The 16125-nt window shown below is 46.4% G+C and overlaps 1 protein-coding gene across 5 annotated transcripts in view; it reads left to right on the top strand.

Moving 5' to 3' along the window:
- The first annotated feature begins 1228 nt into the window (after positions 1-1228).
- The window catches only part of LOC117735436 (RNA binding protein fox-1 homolog 2-like), a 36246-nt gene continuing 21349 nt past the window's right edge, over positions 1229-16125 (top strand). For 2 of the 5 annotated variants that reach the window (XM_034540058.1, XM_034540055.1), the window contains exons 1-2: positions 1229-2136; positions 10762-10812. In XM_034540058.1, coding sequence (XP_034395949.1) covers positions 1885-2136; positions 10762-10812 — 303 coding nt within the window. In that variant the 5' untranslated portion in view covers positions 1229-1884. Of the gene's footprint in view, positions 2137-10761; positions 10813-14511; positions 14669-16125 lie in introns of those variants that run through there. The other 3 variants (XM_034540056.1, XM_034540060.1, XM_034540059.1) reach the window with 3 other exon arrangements.

The following is a 16125-nucleotide window of genomic DNA, read 5'->3' as shown; positions in this document are numbered from 1 at the left end:
AGTGATTCAGAGCGAGAGAAAGAAGCACACACACACACACACACACACACACACACACAGCTCTGTTGTTCAAAGCTGCTCATACGCACAAACACACACATTTTCACTTGGTGGTCGGCCTTTGTGATAGCAATCATCTTTTCGGAGGCAGGCAGGTGAAGTGAGGATTCAGTGCAGGTTTTATCACATAAGTGTGTGTGTGTGTGTGCGTGTGTATTTATGTGTGTGTGTGTGTGTGTGTGTGTGTGTGTGTGTGTTTGTGTGTGTGTGTGTAAGGACGCAGTATTTTTTCTGCATATGTACTCTCAGTTATTGCAGCTTTCCACTATAAACCTTTCTACACAACAGCAGACGTATTTGATTAGTGTTGCTTTTGTATTAATTATATGACAACAATTTCACAAGAGAGTAGGGATTTTGGACACGCCCCTCCCTACAGACGCTGTGTCATAAAAGACCCACCAGGGGGCGCAAAAGCATTAAAAACATGACTGTACTGTATTTCATTCCGTCAAACATAATGAAACTAGAGACTGCAGGAGGCGGCCTGATGCTCTTTTTTATGTTGTATTTTTTTTCAGTCGGGAAAACTTTTGTTTATTTATTCATAGAAACAATAAATAACCAAAAACTTGCCCATGCTCCAAAAAAAAAAAAAAACACGCATACAAACTACAAATGTGATTGAATTCATAAGCTGAATAGATGATTAATGTCTGAAGAATGTAATAATTTGCCCTCTAACGCAAACACAAAGAAATTATAATACATTATCAGATGGTGTTGTGGTACTGCATTGCAGGCCTTAGATGTTAACAAATGAATGTATAACTCATCTGCTTATTTATATAACATACATTATTGTTACCGTACCCCAATGAGTCCTGTGGTCAAATGTAGCCTTATTTTATACAACCTACTTCATACTATTGATTATTTTGTCCATCTTGCATCCCCCCATGTATTTCATAATTGTATTGTATTGAAAATAAATGGTCACATCTTCATTCTAATTCGGTTACACGTTGAAATGCGCGAGGATAAAGGAGGGGGGTGGGGGGGATTGTGGGGGAATTAAGGGAAAAGAAGGAGAATCTGGGAAAAGGCAGATCTCAGAACAGCCCACCTCTCCTCGCGCTCCTCTACCTCTGTACCCATCGTACGCGGACAAATCTGACCGTGGATCGGCGCACGCCGGCCTCCCCTCCACACTCCCGAGTCACACGCACACACACGCACCAACTGGGACTCAGACCAGAGGAAATCGTGTTCGTCGGCAGCCAAGACGCATCCAGAGCAGACCACGTCGAGGGGGACGGACGGAGTGATAAGAAGGCACCGGAATCACAGGGGGAGGCTGGTAGGAACAACACAGACGGGGGTTTAATGCACGCAACAAAAAAACTATTTTTTTAGCGGCGAGAGCAGAGCCTGTCCCCCGCACGCGGAGTCGGGTTACGCGAAGCTAATTTCCCAACGTTTTCTAACTGGCAGCGAGAGTCACGTTTATAACGAGAGCTAGCGGAATGTAATGCTAGCACGCTAGCTGGTGTTAGCTAGCTAATTAGCTCGTCGGACGTTTGATCTTTATTTAAATAGGCCACCGTTTGGCGTCGTTTTTACTTTTTTTTTTTTTGGTTGGAGGGGGAAAAAAAAGAGCTGTGCTTAATGTGCTTTGTCCCGAGCCCTGGCATAATGTTCTGCCTCCAATAGCTAAGTTAGACAATAAACAGTACCAGCTTTTTATTGATGTAAACCAGTTCTCTACTGTCCGACTACGCTTCCTGGGAAAAGACAGATCCATCGTGAATATCGAGCCGTGGACGAGTCCAGCGGGGAAGATACAGAAAAACAGACTTTTGACTGGTGACTGTCTGCTGTCCAATGTTAATGTCGACCGACGTTGCTTCCTTAATGCTGCCCGTTAGTCGGGGAATAATGGAAAGGGACATTGATACGGCAGCCGGACCACTCGCGAACGAGGACGGGGGTCTGGCAGCAGCTGCAGCTGTCCGTGGGATGAAACGAGGAGACCCGGAGCCCGACGCTCAGGCGGCCGCTGCGGTCCTGACCGAGGCGGAGTGCAAAAGACCCAAGATAGACGGGACCGGGGCTGTTGTTGATGACATTGGACAGGTAAGAATGCAACGCACAGTCTGTCACAGCTTCGTGTGTGTAGCATTGTGACAAAGTATTTCTTCTTTCTTCTTCTTCTTCTTCTTCTTCTTCTTCTTCTTCTTCTTCTTCTTCAGTAAAAAGCTTTTGTTCTCAAGCATCAGCAGAGAATGATGATCATGTTTTGACGTAATCATGTATGATGCAGCAAACAAAATAAAATTCCTTTTCCTGAAACCAAATGAGAGATTTATGAATTAGAATGTGTTATTGTTTTTAAAGTGTGGCTCGCTGTGCTCCTGAAGCTGCTCGGTAAAGGGAGCATGACCAAACCAAACAAAGGTAACATGATACAGGCTCCATTGCCATGACAGACAGCAGCACACGGCAAAGATGAGGTCCATTCATTATGCCTGGTGTACGCAAAGTAAACCAGGGCTTTCTCATACTATTCCCCCTTTCTTCACCTTTTTTTCACATGGATGAAATCGCTCAGACTTATGATGGTGATTTACAGTGAGTTGAGGCATCAAATCCTGATGCACGCCGCATGTGCCATTAATCGCTCTGTGCCCCCCTTGATTGTCGCTAGGTGTTAAGAGAGAGAGAGGCAGACAGGGATTGGGGGAGGGGTCACCACAGTGAAAGACAAAGAACAGCCTTTTGGTGGTGGCTGAAGGAGCACGGGGGGCTCAAGGGGGGCCCTCCTTAACTCGGGTCTTCCCTGCTTTCATGACTCGGCTGCTGAGACGGCATCCGTAGCCGTTCCTGCCTCTGCCGGACTGATCTGTGCATATTACAGTAAACAAGAGACCTGCAGATGCACAGGGGGGCACCTCTCTCGCTTGCTCTCCCTGGATCTATTACTATTTATCTCTCTCCCTCTCACAAATGCTTGCACTACACTATCATTCTTACACCTACGCACACATGTTTTGAAGTGCCTGTAACCCAATAGCATGAGTGGGATTTTGATCTGGTGTTGTAGTCCAGGGAAATGGCACTAACAGTAGTCAAGGGGGCAGGCGGATGCAGGTAATTCAATCTGGGGGGAACTGGTAAAATACTCTTAATTGTGCGGCTGACCTGCTGCAATGTCAAAAAGGCCCGTTGTGAACTTCACAAGAGGATTGATGCTGATGACGGGGGGAAAGGTTAGAGCCCGCCAGCGAAGATGATGTGACAATGAGCAGCGTGACATGGGCAGGATTCTCGCTGCCCATCAGTTGTATTGATTGCTGGGTACCATGGGGGTCAGGCTGGAAATAGGACGAAGTAGAGGAGCAGAGACATGAGGGCGTGAGCGGATGAAGGGAAAGTGATCGCTGGATGCACATAGGAAGAGAAAAAGGGGGGCGATGGGGTGAAGGAAAAAGAGCGATCAAAGAGTGGGGTTTTGAATAGACACAATATTTGGGTGCATTACAGGGGTGAAATGTGCCTCGGAGAACAGACATGGCCTCGATGGATAGCTGTAGGAAGAAAGAAAAGATGGGAGCCAGGAGAGAGCTGACAGAAAGGAAAGCAGAGCCTTTTAGATTGCATCCTTCGGGGACTCGTGATAAAGGATGAGAGGAAAGTGATGGATGGCAGGAGTGACAACACTGTCAGTGGGGGGGTAGAGATAAGCAGGACGATAGGCCCTGAGTGATGAATTGTTTTCAAAACACTTAATGCTAAGGGTAAATAAAAAAGAGAAAATGACATTGAGAGCTAATTCAGTCATGGCAGTCTCACCGGGGCTGTGTGCGTGCTCAGGGTGAGGATGCTCCACTAACTGAACTCACCCAAAGATTACCATAGGATCCCCATTAAGGGCAAGAGGTAGTGGATTGCCGACTGTAAATCAGGACTGTAATAATAAACAAGAGTGCGGCCATCCCTCTCTTTTGTTGCTCCTGCTTCCCCCCCTCGGCCCCCGCTCCCCTCTAGCTGCCCTCTGATTTCTCCCCCAAGCATATTTCCAGATTGCTAATTGACTCCTGGTTCACAGGCTTTCAGTGTGCCAGTGAGGTGGCCCAACCCCTTCTCTCGCTCTCTCTCTGCATCTATCTGCTGCATCTATCACACCTCCCATTACTCAAATAGGGTTAGGCCCCCCTCCCCCCGTACTTCCACCACGCCTGCCTCGTCCCTTGTTTTCCTCCTCGTCTATTCCCTCTGTCTGTTTTTATTTTTGTCCCGCTCTACGTAGTATGATGCTTCCCCTTGAGGCAGTGCTGCAGACCACTCTGATACAGTGAGAGTACAGTTTATAACTCTCTCGGCCCGTCTCTCTCTGACTCTCGGTTTTTGGAGAGCCGATTTGTCCTATCGTTGGCAGTAAAGAGGCTTTGTGTCGCGCTAACGAGATCAAAGCTCATTTAGACGAGGGCATTAACCAGACTGATCGCTTTAACAGGCCAGAGCAGAGGGAGGGGGCCAGGCACGCGGTGGGTTGATAGGAACAGACAGATCACTGAGATATGTTATTACCAGACCGAGGGGAGGGGGTTGGTTTCAGGATGCTCACCACAAGCAGCCTTCATCACTTTGCGTGCTGCTCATTTTCTGTAGAACAAAAGTCAGTAGTCCGTCTCACGTTGGTCACTAATGAAAATGCATTGCTGCTGGAAGTTTGTTCTCGAATGCTTGCCTTTTAGAAAAGAGACAGTAATGTGAGATGTGTCTTGACTTCGCCCTAGTGCAGGAAGGAAATTGCACATAAAATTAAAAATTGGTTCTGCTCTTGAGAGTACAACACCTCTTTCTTTGGAACATCTCCTTTTACATTTTAAGCTCATACACTATTTAACTCAATAGAAATTAGTTTGTGACATTTATTAATGTTTTTTTTTACAATTCATTGATTTATAAAATCATGCATTTGATAAACGTATCAAACTGTGGCAGGATACAGCTTTATACATGCAAAAATATGCATTTTTTTATTTTGTATTTAGAATTTTGAGAAATCATTTTGTAAATCACTTTTATTTTTAACATCAGACATCGGTTTGGTCTTCTTGATGGGACTTTATCATTATCTTGGACATGTTACAGACTTGGACGTTGCAAAATAGAGAAAACAATCATCCCTTGGCGTCACTATTTTGCTGACGGTAAAAAAAAAAGATAAAAGGCCATTTCTGCGTTCCCTCATAATTCCCGATAAGCCCGGTGGTTGTGTCCATGTAGTCTGCAATAGTAGCCTGTTTACCTGTTGCCTACACGTCCAAGAGTCCGTCAGATGTCAGCCGCCTGAATAATTCAGACAGGACTCATTCACAGACTGTATTACAGAGAGGCGGAGGCCGTACTGATGTGGGTTAATATTTGTGGGGGGGGGGGTGTCGTACACGATCCAACCTAGTCTCACGTTATGCTCTCCGCTGCTGTTTAATGAGTGCTGTTGAACTTTGAGCTGTTGCAGCGGCAGAGTCACCCTTGACTTTTGAACCGTTAACGATAAGCTTGAAATTCTCCACACAAAGTCACTCGACTCGTATTTTCCTTCTCTTCCTGTGTACATGTTCAGGTCTTCTCCCGGTGCGTTCCTGCGCAACCGCCGGCGTTGCCAAGGCATACAGAATATAATCGGATTGAAGACAAAGGAGGCAAAATCCCCATTCATAAAAAGGATCTCTCTCTCTCTCTCCCTCCGTCCCTCCCTCTGTCCCTCTCTTGTTTAAAGCCCTCAGCTCCTTAACATGACACTCGCATGTGAACTATCCCTTTATGTCCAGCACTCCCCACCCTACACGCCTCCCCCTCCCCACGGCTGTCCCCAAACTGTCACATGTGCTCCCATCTCCACCCACACGCGGAGTGAAATGTCAATTCAGTGTTTCCCCTCACACGGGGGAGGGGGGGGGTCATCTGTGATGCTCTGCCGGCGCGCTGCCACCCGAGTCACGAATGATGACAATTCAGTTGAGAGATCCACCTGAAATTCTTTTGGTTATTTGTGACCCCACCCCCTCCCACCCTTTAATGTCCGCCAGCCATGTCTAATACTGACTCCAAATCTGTGTACCCAGTACTTCATTAAGAGGATCAGCGGTACTCGGATGTGACACATTATCAAATAAGTATACTACTGGCGATTTGTTTGAGCATGAAATGAAAACCTAGTTTCGCTGGAACACAACGTGCGCCCGTGGTGCACAACGAGCTTTTGCCAAGACAAACTGAAATAATTAGATCTGACAACAATGAAGCAGCCTGTGTAGCATATTGGCGAAAGTTACGGGGGCCAGCACGTTTTAAAAAGACGGAAAAAAGCGGCAAACTGAAACGAATAAAACACTCTGCCAGATTATTTTGTTGATGATTAATAACTGGCATTGACATCACTCGGATATTCTGACTCACGGTAGAAGACGTTTATTCCACAAATGATGTGTGATTTTAAAGGTAGTAAGAAGCTATGAATTCACAATTGCAATTTTAGTTATGCAGTTGTAATAAAAACATCCAATATAAAAACTTTAACATTTAGATTGTAGAAAGACAAGCAGCACTAAAATTGAACCACATTCTGAACGCAGAACATTTCATGAGTTTCATTTTTGAGAGCCCTATTGTTGGTCGCCTGTTGTTGGCACTCAGGCGAGGATCATCAGTAAACCTCATCAACAAATGCTTACAGCTATATATTTTGTTTGTGTCAGATTGGGCGGGGGGGAATAACTTTCAAACCATCAAGTTGGAGGTGTCTAATGCTCCTATTCTTTTTCACTTCAAAAGAAAATTTGTAGCTGTATCTCTTCCAGAAAGAAACCGGTTTATTTTAAGAGATAAGCCCTCAGTCTGGGTGGCAACACTGCCCTTCATCCTGGCTTTCTTCCCTTCCCCTCGGTTGTCTTTGTCTGTCTTCGTGTCCCCACATAGCTCCACTCTCCATTGGACTCTTAATTTCCAGCCTCATCATTTTGCTTCGATTCCTTTTCGGATCGTGTCGCTTTGACAAATTACACTCAATCTCCATCCTGCACCCTTTGGTCTGTTCTCTTAATTCCTTCTACTTCCGTGTCTGTGTTTCATTGGTTGGTTTGATCCTCTCACACAGTGTTCATCTCCCATTTATTTCCCCCTCGCTCGTGATTTGTTGACTTCGCCGAGTTTTTTGCGTTTGATGTCGAGCCAAATATGCTAAGAATCTCCTGTAACACTTGGTGAATGGTTGAATGAAATTGGTTTTCTGTGTCTCAGATCCTGTGATGGCATAGTGAGGCTGTTAAAAGTAATCTGAGGCTGATTCTGGCTCTTAGATCTCCATCTTCTGTTAATATGCCACAGTGCTCTGCAGTTATGCGTGCAGTGTTTTTGTCAAAAGCGTCAGGATTGTGGTCTTTTGGGTTCTGGTTTGTTGGTGGCGGCAGGTGGGATTTTTAATTTCTTTTATTACATTTGGTGCCATGATTGTACAGTCCACCTCCTCCGGCTGTTCTGTTGGGGACCACTGAACGCCAGCAGCAGCCCCCTTAATTACCCCTCTCCCCTCCTCTCTCTGTCTCCCTCCCCTCTCTCCATCTGTTGACCTTGTGTCAGTTTGCCTTCCTTCACCACCGCTGCTCCCTCTTTCTTCCCTTGCTTCTGCCCGTTTGCTCCAGCAACTCCCCAACTTCTTCCCTTCTCCTAAAATAGCAAGTTGGAGAGAGGGCGAAAATAAACAAGAGAGACGCCCTTTAGTTTGGCCCTCGGAGAGGGGGACAGAGAGGGGAGAGAGTGTGTATGTTTATGCGCGCGTGTGTGACTGGTTTTCTGTGCTTTTTTGCTGATCCCTGCCAGTGCAGTCTGAAGCACTCGCAGTCAGCCGGCCGGTGCCTTCAAAGGCGGCTCCTCGCTCGCAAACTATATGGAATTAGTTGGACTTAATGGAAACTTGCAGTAGGAAAGCCCGGCTTTCAGCCCGGACAGGCTTATACTGCTGTAGTCATTTTTCATTTATATATTTAAGTATGGCAGGCATAAACGAGGCTGCCTTTTGTATGCTTTTACATGTAACATGCTTACAAAACAACGCCGTGGAGCGAAGGGAGTGTGTGCATGTGTGTCCGTCAGCGCGAGTAAACAAGTCTTTGAAAAAAAGAGAAAAAAACTAGGTATCAAGTTCAGACAACCCCCACTCCCCTCCCCCACTCCTAAGAAAATATAAATCACATGGCATTCCTCACTTATGACTCATTGTCTCCATTTCGCCAAATGTTTGACTGCTTTATATTTCGCTCCCCTTTTCTTGGCTTTGGCCTTCTTATTCCCTGCATTCCTCTCCACCTCTTGTGTGTGTTGGTCTCAGACCTTATTTTCGTTATGTTCTTTCTTTTCTTCTTCTCTCCTTCCTCCCCGCCCCCTCTTTTCTCTTGCAGGCGGATTGATTCCAGATGTTGCTAAACTCCTCTCCCTCCTCCTGCTCTTCTACCTAAACTCCTCCTCCTCTTTATTTTTCTTCTTTCTTCTTTCCAGCCTGTCCCTTGCAGAACCAACAGTTACTCTATAATGTTGATGGTTGTATATAATCTTCGTTTAGATATCAATTTCATTCCATTTTTCCCCTCCCGTTTTTTTTGTAGCTAGTGCAGCGCCTTCACCCTTGCTTTGACTGCAAATGTGATTTTAAAAACAACATTTCAACATTTTGATTGCCCGCTGCAAATTGCATGTATTTCGTAGCATTAGAGCTGATATATAAATTACTTTTCAGCTGCTTTTGTGGCCCACCGGTACAATGTTGATCGCCAGTTTTTGGTGCAATAAAAAAAAGATTGGTTCAAGATTAGAAATAAATTAGAACAGGAAGAGCTTTCTCGTTCCTGTTGACATTGCCCAAGGTTTTATGGACAGCCTGCCCATACCGCTTTTCCATCTGTGAGCACCAGCACTCTTATACACAGTCGGTATTTTGCTGAGTATAATCCTGTCCATTCCCCTGTAATTGCTGCGCACCAAGGAGAGTGTTCTCCCTGGGGACGAGGCACAAGGGGGAAATTGGTTCCAGATGAAACAGGAAGTGGAGAGCGAAGACAAAGAAAGGGCTGTTTCAGACAGGGGGGGAAAGAAGGATGGACCACGAGTCTGGATGTAAACACACACACACACCGAGTTTACTACTTTCTTTCATTCTTGCCTATTGTTTACATCCATGGCCATTTATGTAACCTCATGCTCTCATTCCTTCTCAGCTTCCCTCCACCCTACTCCGTCTAGACACTCCCTTATTCATCCATACACCATCACCACATCTGTTTTTGAACTTGCATGACACAAATCAAGTCCCGCTCTCTCTGGAAGAGTTCCGTGACGTGAGCCAGCTCTTCATGCTCAGCTTAGATGGCTGTGTCTGTGTGTTTTAGACACTCCTCATTCACCGCGACCCCTCCGTCTCAGACACTTGCCCCCGATTGGCTAGGCGCGGGAGGTTAACTCGGTTGACACTCCAGAGCCAAATCTGTCCTCCTCATTGCCGCGGCGGTCCGTGGCCCACACTCAAGCTGCTTGTTGAATGGATGAGTCCATGCAGGCCGAGGGGCGGCACATGGGTTGGAAACATTTTGCCTGCTCCTCAGTCCTGCAGATTAAATGTAATGAAAACACCAGCCGTTCGAGGGGACTGCCACCCCCATCTCCCACCACATACACACATCTTTCACCCTCTAAGACTTCCCCCATCCCTCCTCCTCCCCCCTTCTCGCCTCGTGAGACTCATCCCTCAAGGCGAGCAGAGGCATGAGTCTCACTAGGCGGTCATGTTTTCTCTGCGAGGCATGCCAGCAGGCTAAATGTGCTTGGTGTCATCTCTCGCTCTCTCTCTCACTGCTGTCAAAATATCATCCTTTTGGTTAACTTTCTCCATTGTTCCAGTCCTCCTCCTGCTCCCCCTCTTTGTCTTGTCCTTTGCCTCCTCCTCAACTAATTCTGACTCAAACAATGGCTGCGCAGGGGAAAATAATAGTTGGAGAGAAAAGAGATGGAGAGAGACAGAAATAATCTAATTAAAAGTAATTACAGAGCAATTAACCACAACACTGGTTTCTGGGGCAGGGTCGAATAGGGATGGGGGGGCTCGGCTAGTGGATTTTGATTGGTTAGTATGGCTGTCTGTGAAAGCTCTACCGTAGTGGTTCACCAGTCATGCTGCTGATAACTTAGTTCACCCTCTCCGTCTTTTTCCTTCAGGGAAGTGTCGTCTTTCCTTGTTTGAATAGACCGCTTACTGAGCATTTTAGTTTTTCATAATCATGGGCATTGGAAAAATTAAAATAAACATGTATTCATGTTTGAGGATTCATTAAAGGTTGAATGGTTTTAACAGTACTGAGCAGGGTTTGAAATCAACTGTTTACTACTGTGGCTGATTGATTACAAACTTGACCAGCCTCTCAAAAGATCACCATTGTTTATTTTGGTCAGTGAAGTCACTTGGATATTCTCCCAGCATTTCTCTGCGGCTTCTTTCAAACCTTGGTGGTCAGTTGGGCTTTTGGATGACGGCGACATGTTGTGACAATAACACCTCATCTTTCTTACTTTGAAAACAAGCGAGGTGGTGATTTTTCTTTTTCTTTTTCTTTTTCACTAGTTTTTTTGACTGTCATGCTGCACCCATTCATTTTTCAAAAGCTTAGCCACTCACACCGCTCTCTTCCCTCCTGTTGTCTCTTGCAGAACAATGAGCCTTTAAATCCCGGTTTCCACGGATACCCACCTCACAGTCAGGTAAGAGAGTAGTGATGGCTTGCAAAACCTCCGTAACAATTCATTTGCCAAAATTGACAGATTGTGAGATGAGAATTAAACAGTTTAAAGTTAGTTGCACTCTTGGTAGTCTGGTCTTTTTTATTATTTGGAGCAACAGTGTTTTTTATGCAGTATAGGGCTATTGCTATTGAATAGTTTAACGCTTTGACAACATTCTCACGTATAGTCATTGTGTTCAATGCCAGTATTTTTCTGCACAGTTGCGGTCTAAGATCAGGCTACACTTTTATTAATATTCTACTATTTGAAGGATTAATTTGGGGGCTGCATAGGCTTGTTTCTGACTTGTGGGAGCCAAACACTTCCAATAACTCACGTTGTAAAGTCAAAATGTACTAGAAAGAAACTGCACAGAAGTTTTTATCCAACAAAATATTCTGCCTCAACCCATTTTGGCGGTTCAAAATCAACGTTTTCACTGCGGTCAAACGGTTTGCTCTTCCGCTGGCCGCACTGATGAATTCTAGTCATTGTTTATTGTCTATTCATTCTATTGATGAACTAGAAGAAGACCAATTCATTTAATCTGCTGAACCAATGTGAGGATTATTTTTTTTTTCGATGATGACTGCATAAAAAAATTGCGACAGACATTTGAAGGTTCATTTGAATATTTCAATAGGTGCTATGAATGTAGAAGTACAAATGACATTTGAATCAGCCCTGATGCAGTGTAATGTAAATGCTTTTAGAAGCCAACTCTTAATTCTTCTTGGCCGGGGGGAGGGGGGACCAGTGTTGTCGCCCACTTTGTCCTAGTGCAGGCTCTGTTACACGACGACAACGTTATCAAGACAATTGTCAAGTTCTGCTCCTTTTTTATTTTTCAACCTATTGCAGCATATGAATGACGAATTGATGAAAGGAACTTTTGGTAGCAGCTGAGCTCCTCTATCAAAGGCTTGACCGTCGGAAAGAGAAATTAGGCTATCACCGTCTTTAAACTAAGCTCTGCACACTGTTCGCAGCACTGTTCCATGATAACGTTTCTATCCTCTTACTCGTCCTCTCTTTATGTCTCTCTCTCTTTCTCTGCCTCACTGTCTATGCATATTGCTCTCAGTAATGAGTGCAGCGTAGCGGCAGGGTAGCCGACTATTTTCTTATCTACGTCCACGCAGAAGAGCACATTGAGCGGCTCAAACCAGCTTGGTGCTTGTGTGTGTGTGTGTCGAAGCCCATCTAAGCACATTTATGAGGAAGGTCTCTGTAGCTGGGAGTGTGTGTGTGTGTCTCTACTTGGTGGTCAGGATGTGCAGCTCTCTGGCAGTGCCACAGGAGGGGAGTGTTGGTCTGCAGGCCTGTCCGCCCCAGCCTCCCTCCCCAAATCACAGCATGGGAGTTTTTCACAGGTCTCATGCATTCCCTTCTCTCTCCTTTCTCCTCTCTCTCTCTAAAATAAAAAATGAATAAAAAAAGAGATGAGAGGACGAGGCAGAGAAGTAGAGCAGAGGTGAAATGGAAGCAAGTTATTTAAGATGGCTTGCCTGCAGGGCACAGAATCACACAATAGTCAGTAGCACGGTTAGAGCAGACTCATGCCTCCAGTCTTTGGCCTGCCTCGGTTCATCTGCTTGTAAGACCATCACTTGGGCAGAGAACACTTGTGATCGGCAGTATGTCTGAACTCCACTAAATTCGGCATTTGTTTAATAAATGATTTAAAAGTCATCCCTGCTAATGTATTCTGCCCTTGAGCACACGCATTAGGAGAGTCCTGCACACTGGCTGCCGGGTATCATGCAAATGTGGCTAGCCCGGCCTAGCCTAGCGGGCGGATTGGCTTGTTCGCTGCTGCAGTACATTAGTCTTGGTATCACTCCTGTCTAGTGTTATGTATGCATGTTTGAACTGCCAGTAGGTCTGCCTGTGTCAATATGAATGTGTTAAGTGGTGACGTGCGTGCGTGCGTGCGTGCGTGCGTGCGTGCGTGCGTGCGTGCGTGCGTGCGTGCGTGCGTGCGTGCGTGCGTGCGTGTGCGTGTGTGTGTGTGTGTGGACCCCTAAGGCAGTACACGTTATTCTTCTACTGTTTAGGTCACAGAAAAGATCAGGGTTAACGACAAACACGAATAAAAACAGGTCATAGAGGCTTCACACTGGCGCTTTTTTAATAGCTTTTTTTTCAAAACAACGGCAATACTATATTCAAATCTAATCGCCACTCATAAACTTCATATAGACAATTCTCCTAAAATTGTTCTGGATTGTTCCTCTATAAAAGTTCAGACTAAGCTATTGATTATCTGTAGGTTCTGTGTTTGAACGAGCAGGCTTTTTGTTTGAATTAGCTGTGTGTGTGTTTAATTAGTTAGATTTAGCCCCTTCATCTGAGTCCGTATGTGAGTACCAGCCAGTGCAGGATGAATATGATCACAGCCCATCTTTGTGTACACAATGTGCATGTGTTTGTTGTATGTCTGTGTGTGTGCGCACAACCGCGTGTGTTTATCTCGGTGCTCAGTCTGCGTGCTTAATCCTCAGATCATCCCCTATTCATCCTCTCATCCTCCTCACTTACAGCTCTAATCCCGTCATCCCTGGCTCTTTTTTTCTTTTCACCCAGCCCTTTATCCATTTATCCCGTTATCGCTCGCTCGCATCCACTGCCTCTCCGTCCCCGCCTCCCATTCCGGCCCAGCTCCCTTCCTTTTGCCCCCGTTTTCCCCTCCACCCAGCCTCAGCAGATGTCTGAAAGCTTGGCATCATGTTTTTTTTTTTTTCTTCTTCCCTGCAGAGTTCAGTCCCTTCCATATGAAAATGTGGTGCAAGGAACTGCAATCTCATCTCTGCAAATTAAGCACCTTCTAACAATACAGTGGTAGGAAGTGGGGGAACTGAGCCTGAGCCAGAACAAGAGAGAGGGAAAAGGCGCAGTGCAGCGAAATACAGATTCATGTGCAGGTTGAGCTTTAGATACTGGAGTCGGGGCTGGTGCTCCCACAGTCTTGTGAGACTTCCATCTGTGTGATGAAGGCAGCTGCGGCAGAGAGCTGGTGATCTACGAGCCTACCCACACAGCAAGCTACTTCGCTGTCCACCGACTGGCCTTCCCACCGCTGCTTTTTGGACAGGCTGCCACGCAATAAATAAATCATCACAAAAAAGAGAGCGCGGGCTGCAATGCAGTGGGGGTCTCCTTCGTGTTCTGTACTCTCAGGCAGCCAGTGAGTGGAGAGAAGACAGCATCTCCTTTCCTCTCTCCGGAGGCTCTAGGAGACGGCAACAGTGGCTTTCTGACTCTATCCAGAATCAGGGTTAGATGGCTACATGGATGGATGGATGGATAGGAGGGACCGAGGCGAGAGGGAGGGGGAAGTTTTAAAAGAGGGGTGGGAACAAGAGGAAGCAAGGGGAGAGGAGCAGCAGGACATGTAAAAAGAGAGAGAGAGAGAGAGAGAGAGAGACTCAGGCTGTCAGGAGGAGAGAGGGAGAGAGAAAGGGAGAGGGAGAGAGAAAGAGAAAGAGACAGACGTGTAAAGGCCCGAGGGGGATCAGAGCAGCAGGGCCAGGGGAGACGCAGAAAAGGGAGGCAGTGAGTGACAGCCAGGCGAGGCTTGCGTGCCGGAGAAGTGGAAGAAGGGACGCCGGCCGAAAAGGGGAAGGGAGGAGGAAGAGGGAGGGAACGAGAGAGAATTTGAATGTGTGAGACAGACGTGGACCGAAGCCACCGTCAGCTCATGGTCTTGGAGCACAGCGAGGGGAGAGGAGAAATACAGACGCGGGGGAGAAGGGGAGAGGAAGTGGCGAGCTGGTCAGCAGTTGTTCCTCTAGATCAGACGATGATGGGGCTGTACTACCAAGCAATGCTGCCGGTAAGTTGGCTTCTGAAGCAGGAGCTTTCTTTCTATCAACAACGTTGTGCTCACTTTGAGAGCGGCAAGATCAGAAGGAGGCAAACGGTTTAGTTTGGCTGGAAGAAACCTTAATTGGTGCTTGGTTACGGTGTGGCCTATATTTGGTTTGATATCTCTTGGCCCAGGTGAGGGCTTTGTTAGGTAGTTGGCAGGGCATCAAAGTAACAGTAGGACTTGTCCCTGCAGCTTCGCTCCTTTCACTTTTATACTCTTTGCGCTCTCATATCTCTGATTATTTTCTTTGGGGGGGAAGAGAGAAACCATGCTAATGGCTCATTACCGCTCTGTAGTTATGCAACCTTTTGTCCTTGTGTCACTGGACATAGACACAATACATAGAGCGGAGTCAGTAGTAGAGTTTCCTGCTGCTGATTGGCAACATTTGACTATATTTAAAAAGATATTCAAAACTGCAGCATTAACAGTCAACGTGCGCTAGCCTGCTCTTAGCATATGGTGGGCGTGTCTGTGTGCTACTTTAGCCGAGAGACAGCCTGAGGAGACGAGAGCTGTTCTCTGGCTCTGTTCTAGCATGTCCTGCTCTCTGGTCTTGGGTTCCTTTGGGCCTTAAGGGGTGTTGGGGGGAGGTGAGGAGGTGGCAGGGCGGTGCACGCAGACGTGAGGCAGCAGCTGCGTTGACCTGCATGTGCAGTTGGCGTTGCATGCTCTCGCCATGCTGACCGCGCACACAAGTGTCATGTTATATATTTCTCATGTGCGCTGCAGCGCATGTCGCGTCACGTCATGTGCGCGAAAGGGTGGAGGCCGAGATTGTGTCAAGCGATTCAAACGTTGTCTGTCATCCAAGCTGTCGGTGCAGTTTAACTTCATGCGCCTCTGGATTGAGGGAGACGGGTGTCACGGCACAGTTGTTTTACACACACACACACACACACACACACACACACACACACACACACACACACACACACACACCAGTTGTTACTACACCCCACCCCCTCTGTTATGGCACAACAGACACACATAGTTACTTTAAATGAATGTACACACAGCAGCAGCACTGTTTTAGATTTGGACACTAATAATAATAAACATTCACAGGATGGTGGCATCACTCTGTCGAGTAGCTTTCTCTATCGGTGAAGTAGAGGTGCAGGTTGCTGCTCTCTTTGTTACTCTCCCCTGTGTTCCTCCCCCAAGCAGGCCCGAGCAGCTGTAATCTAAACGCATTATAACTCTTCAAAGAGAATGGTGCCAAATGGAGGATGGCCGTAGTAACTAGAAGGGTGCAAGGGCGTTAGTTCCATGTGGGAATGCACTTTAAAGGTGACACTCTGCCAGTCACATTGTCCTCCATAAACCTTTCTGGTACTGTCCTCTATTTTGTGTGACGCATCTCTGTACAGTAGTTTACAGTGCGCATAAAAGGGACACGGGACTTGTGTCCAAGACAG

Source organism: Cyclopterus lumpus, chromosome 8, assembly GCF_009769545.1.
Source record: "Cyclopterus lumpus isolate fCycLum1 chromosome 8, fCycLum1.pri, whole genome shotgun sequence".
NCBI classification, from domain to species: Eukaryota; Metazoa; Chordata; class Actinopteri; order Perciformes; family Cyclopteridae; genus Cyclopterus; species Cyclopterus lumpus.
Note: the sequence above shows the minus strand (reverse complement) of the source record. Positions and strands in the feature narration are given on the sequence as shown.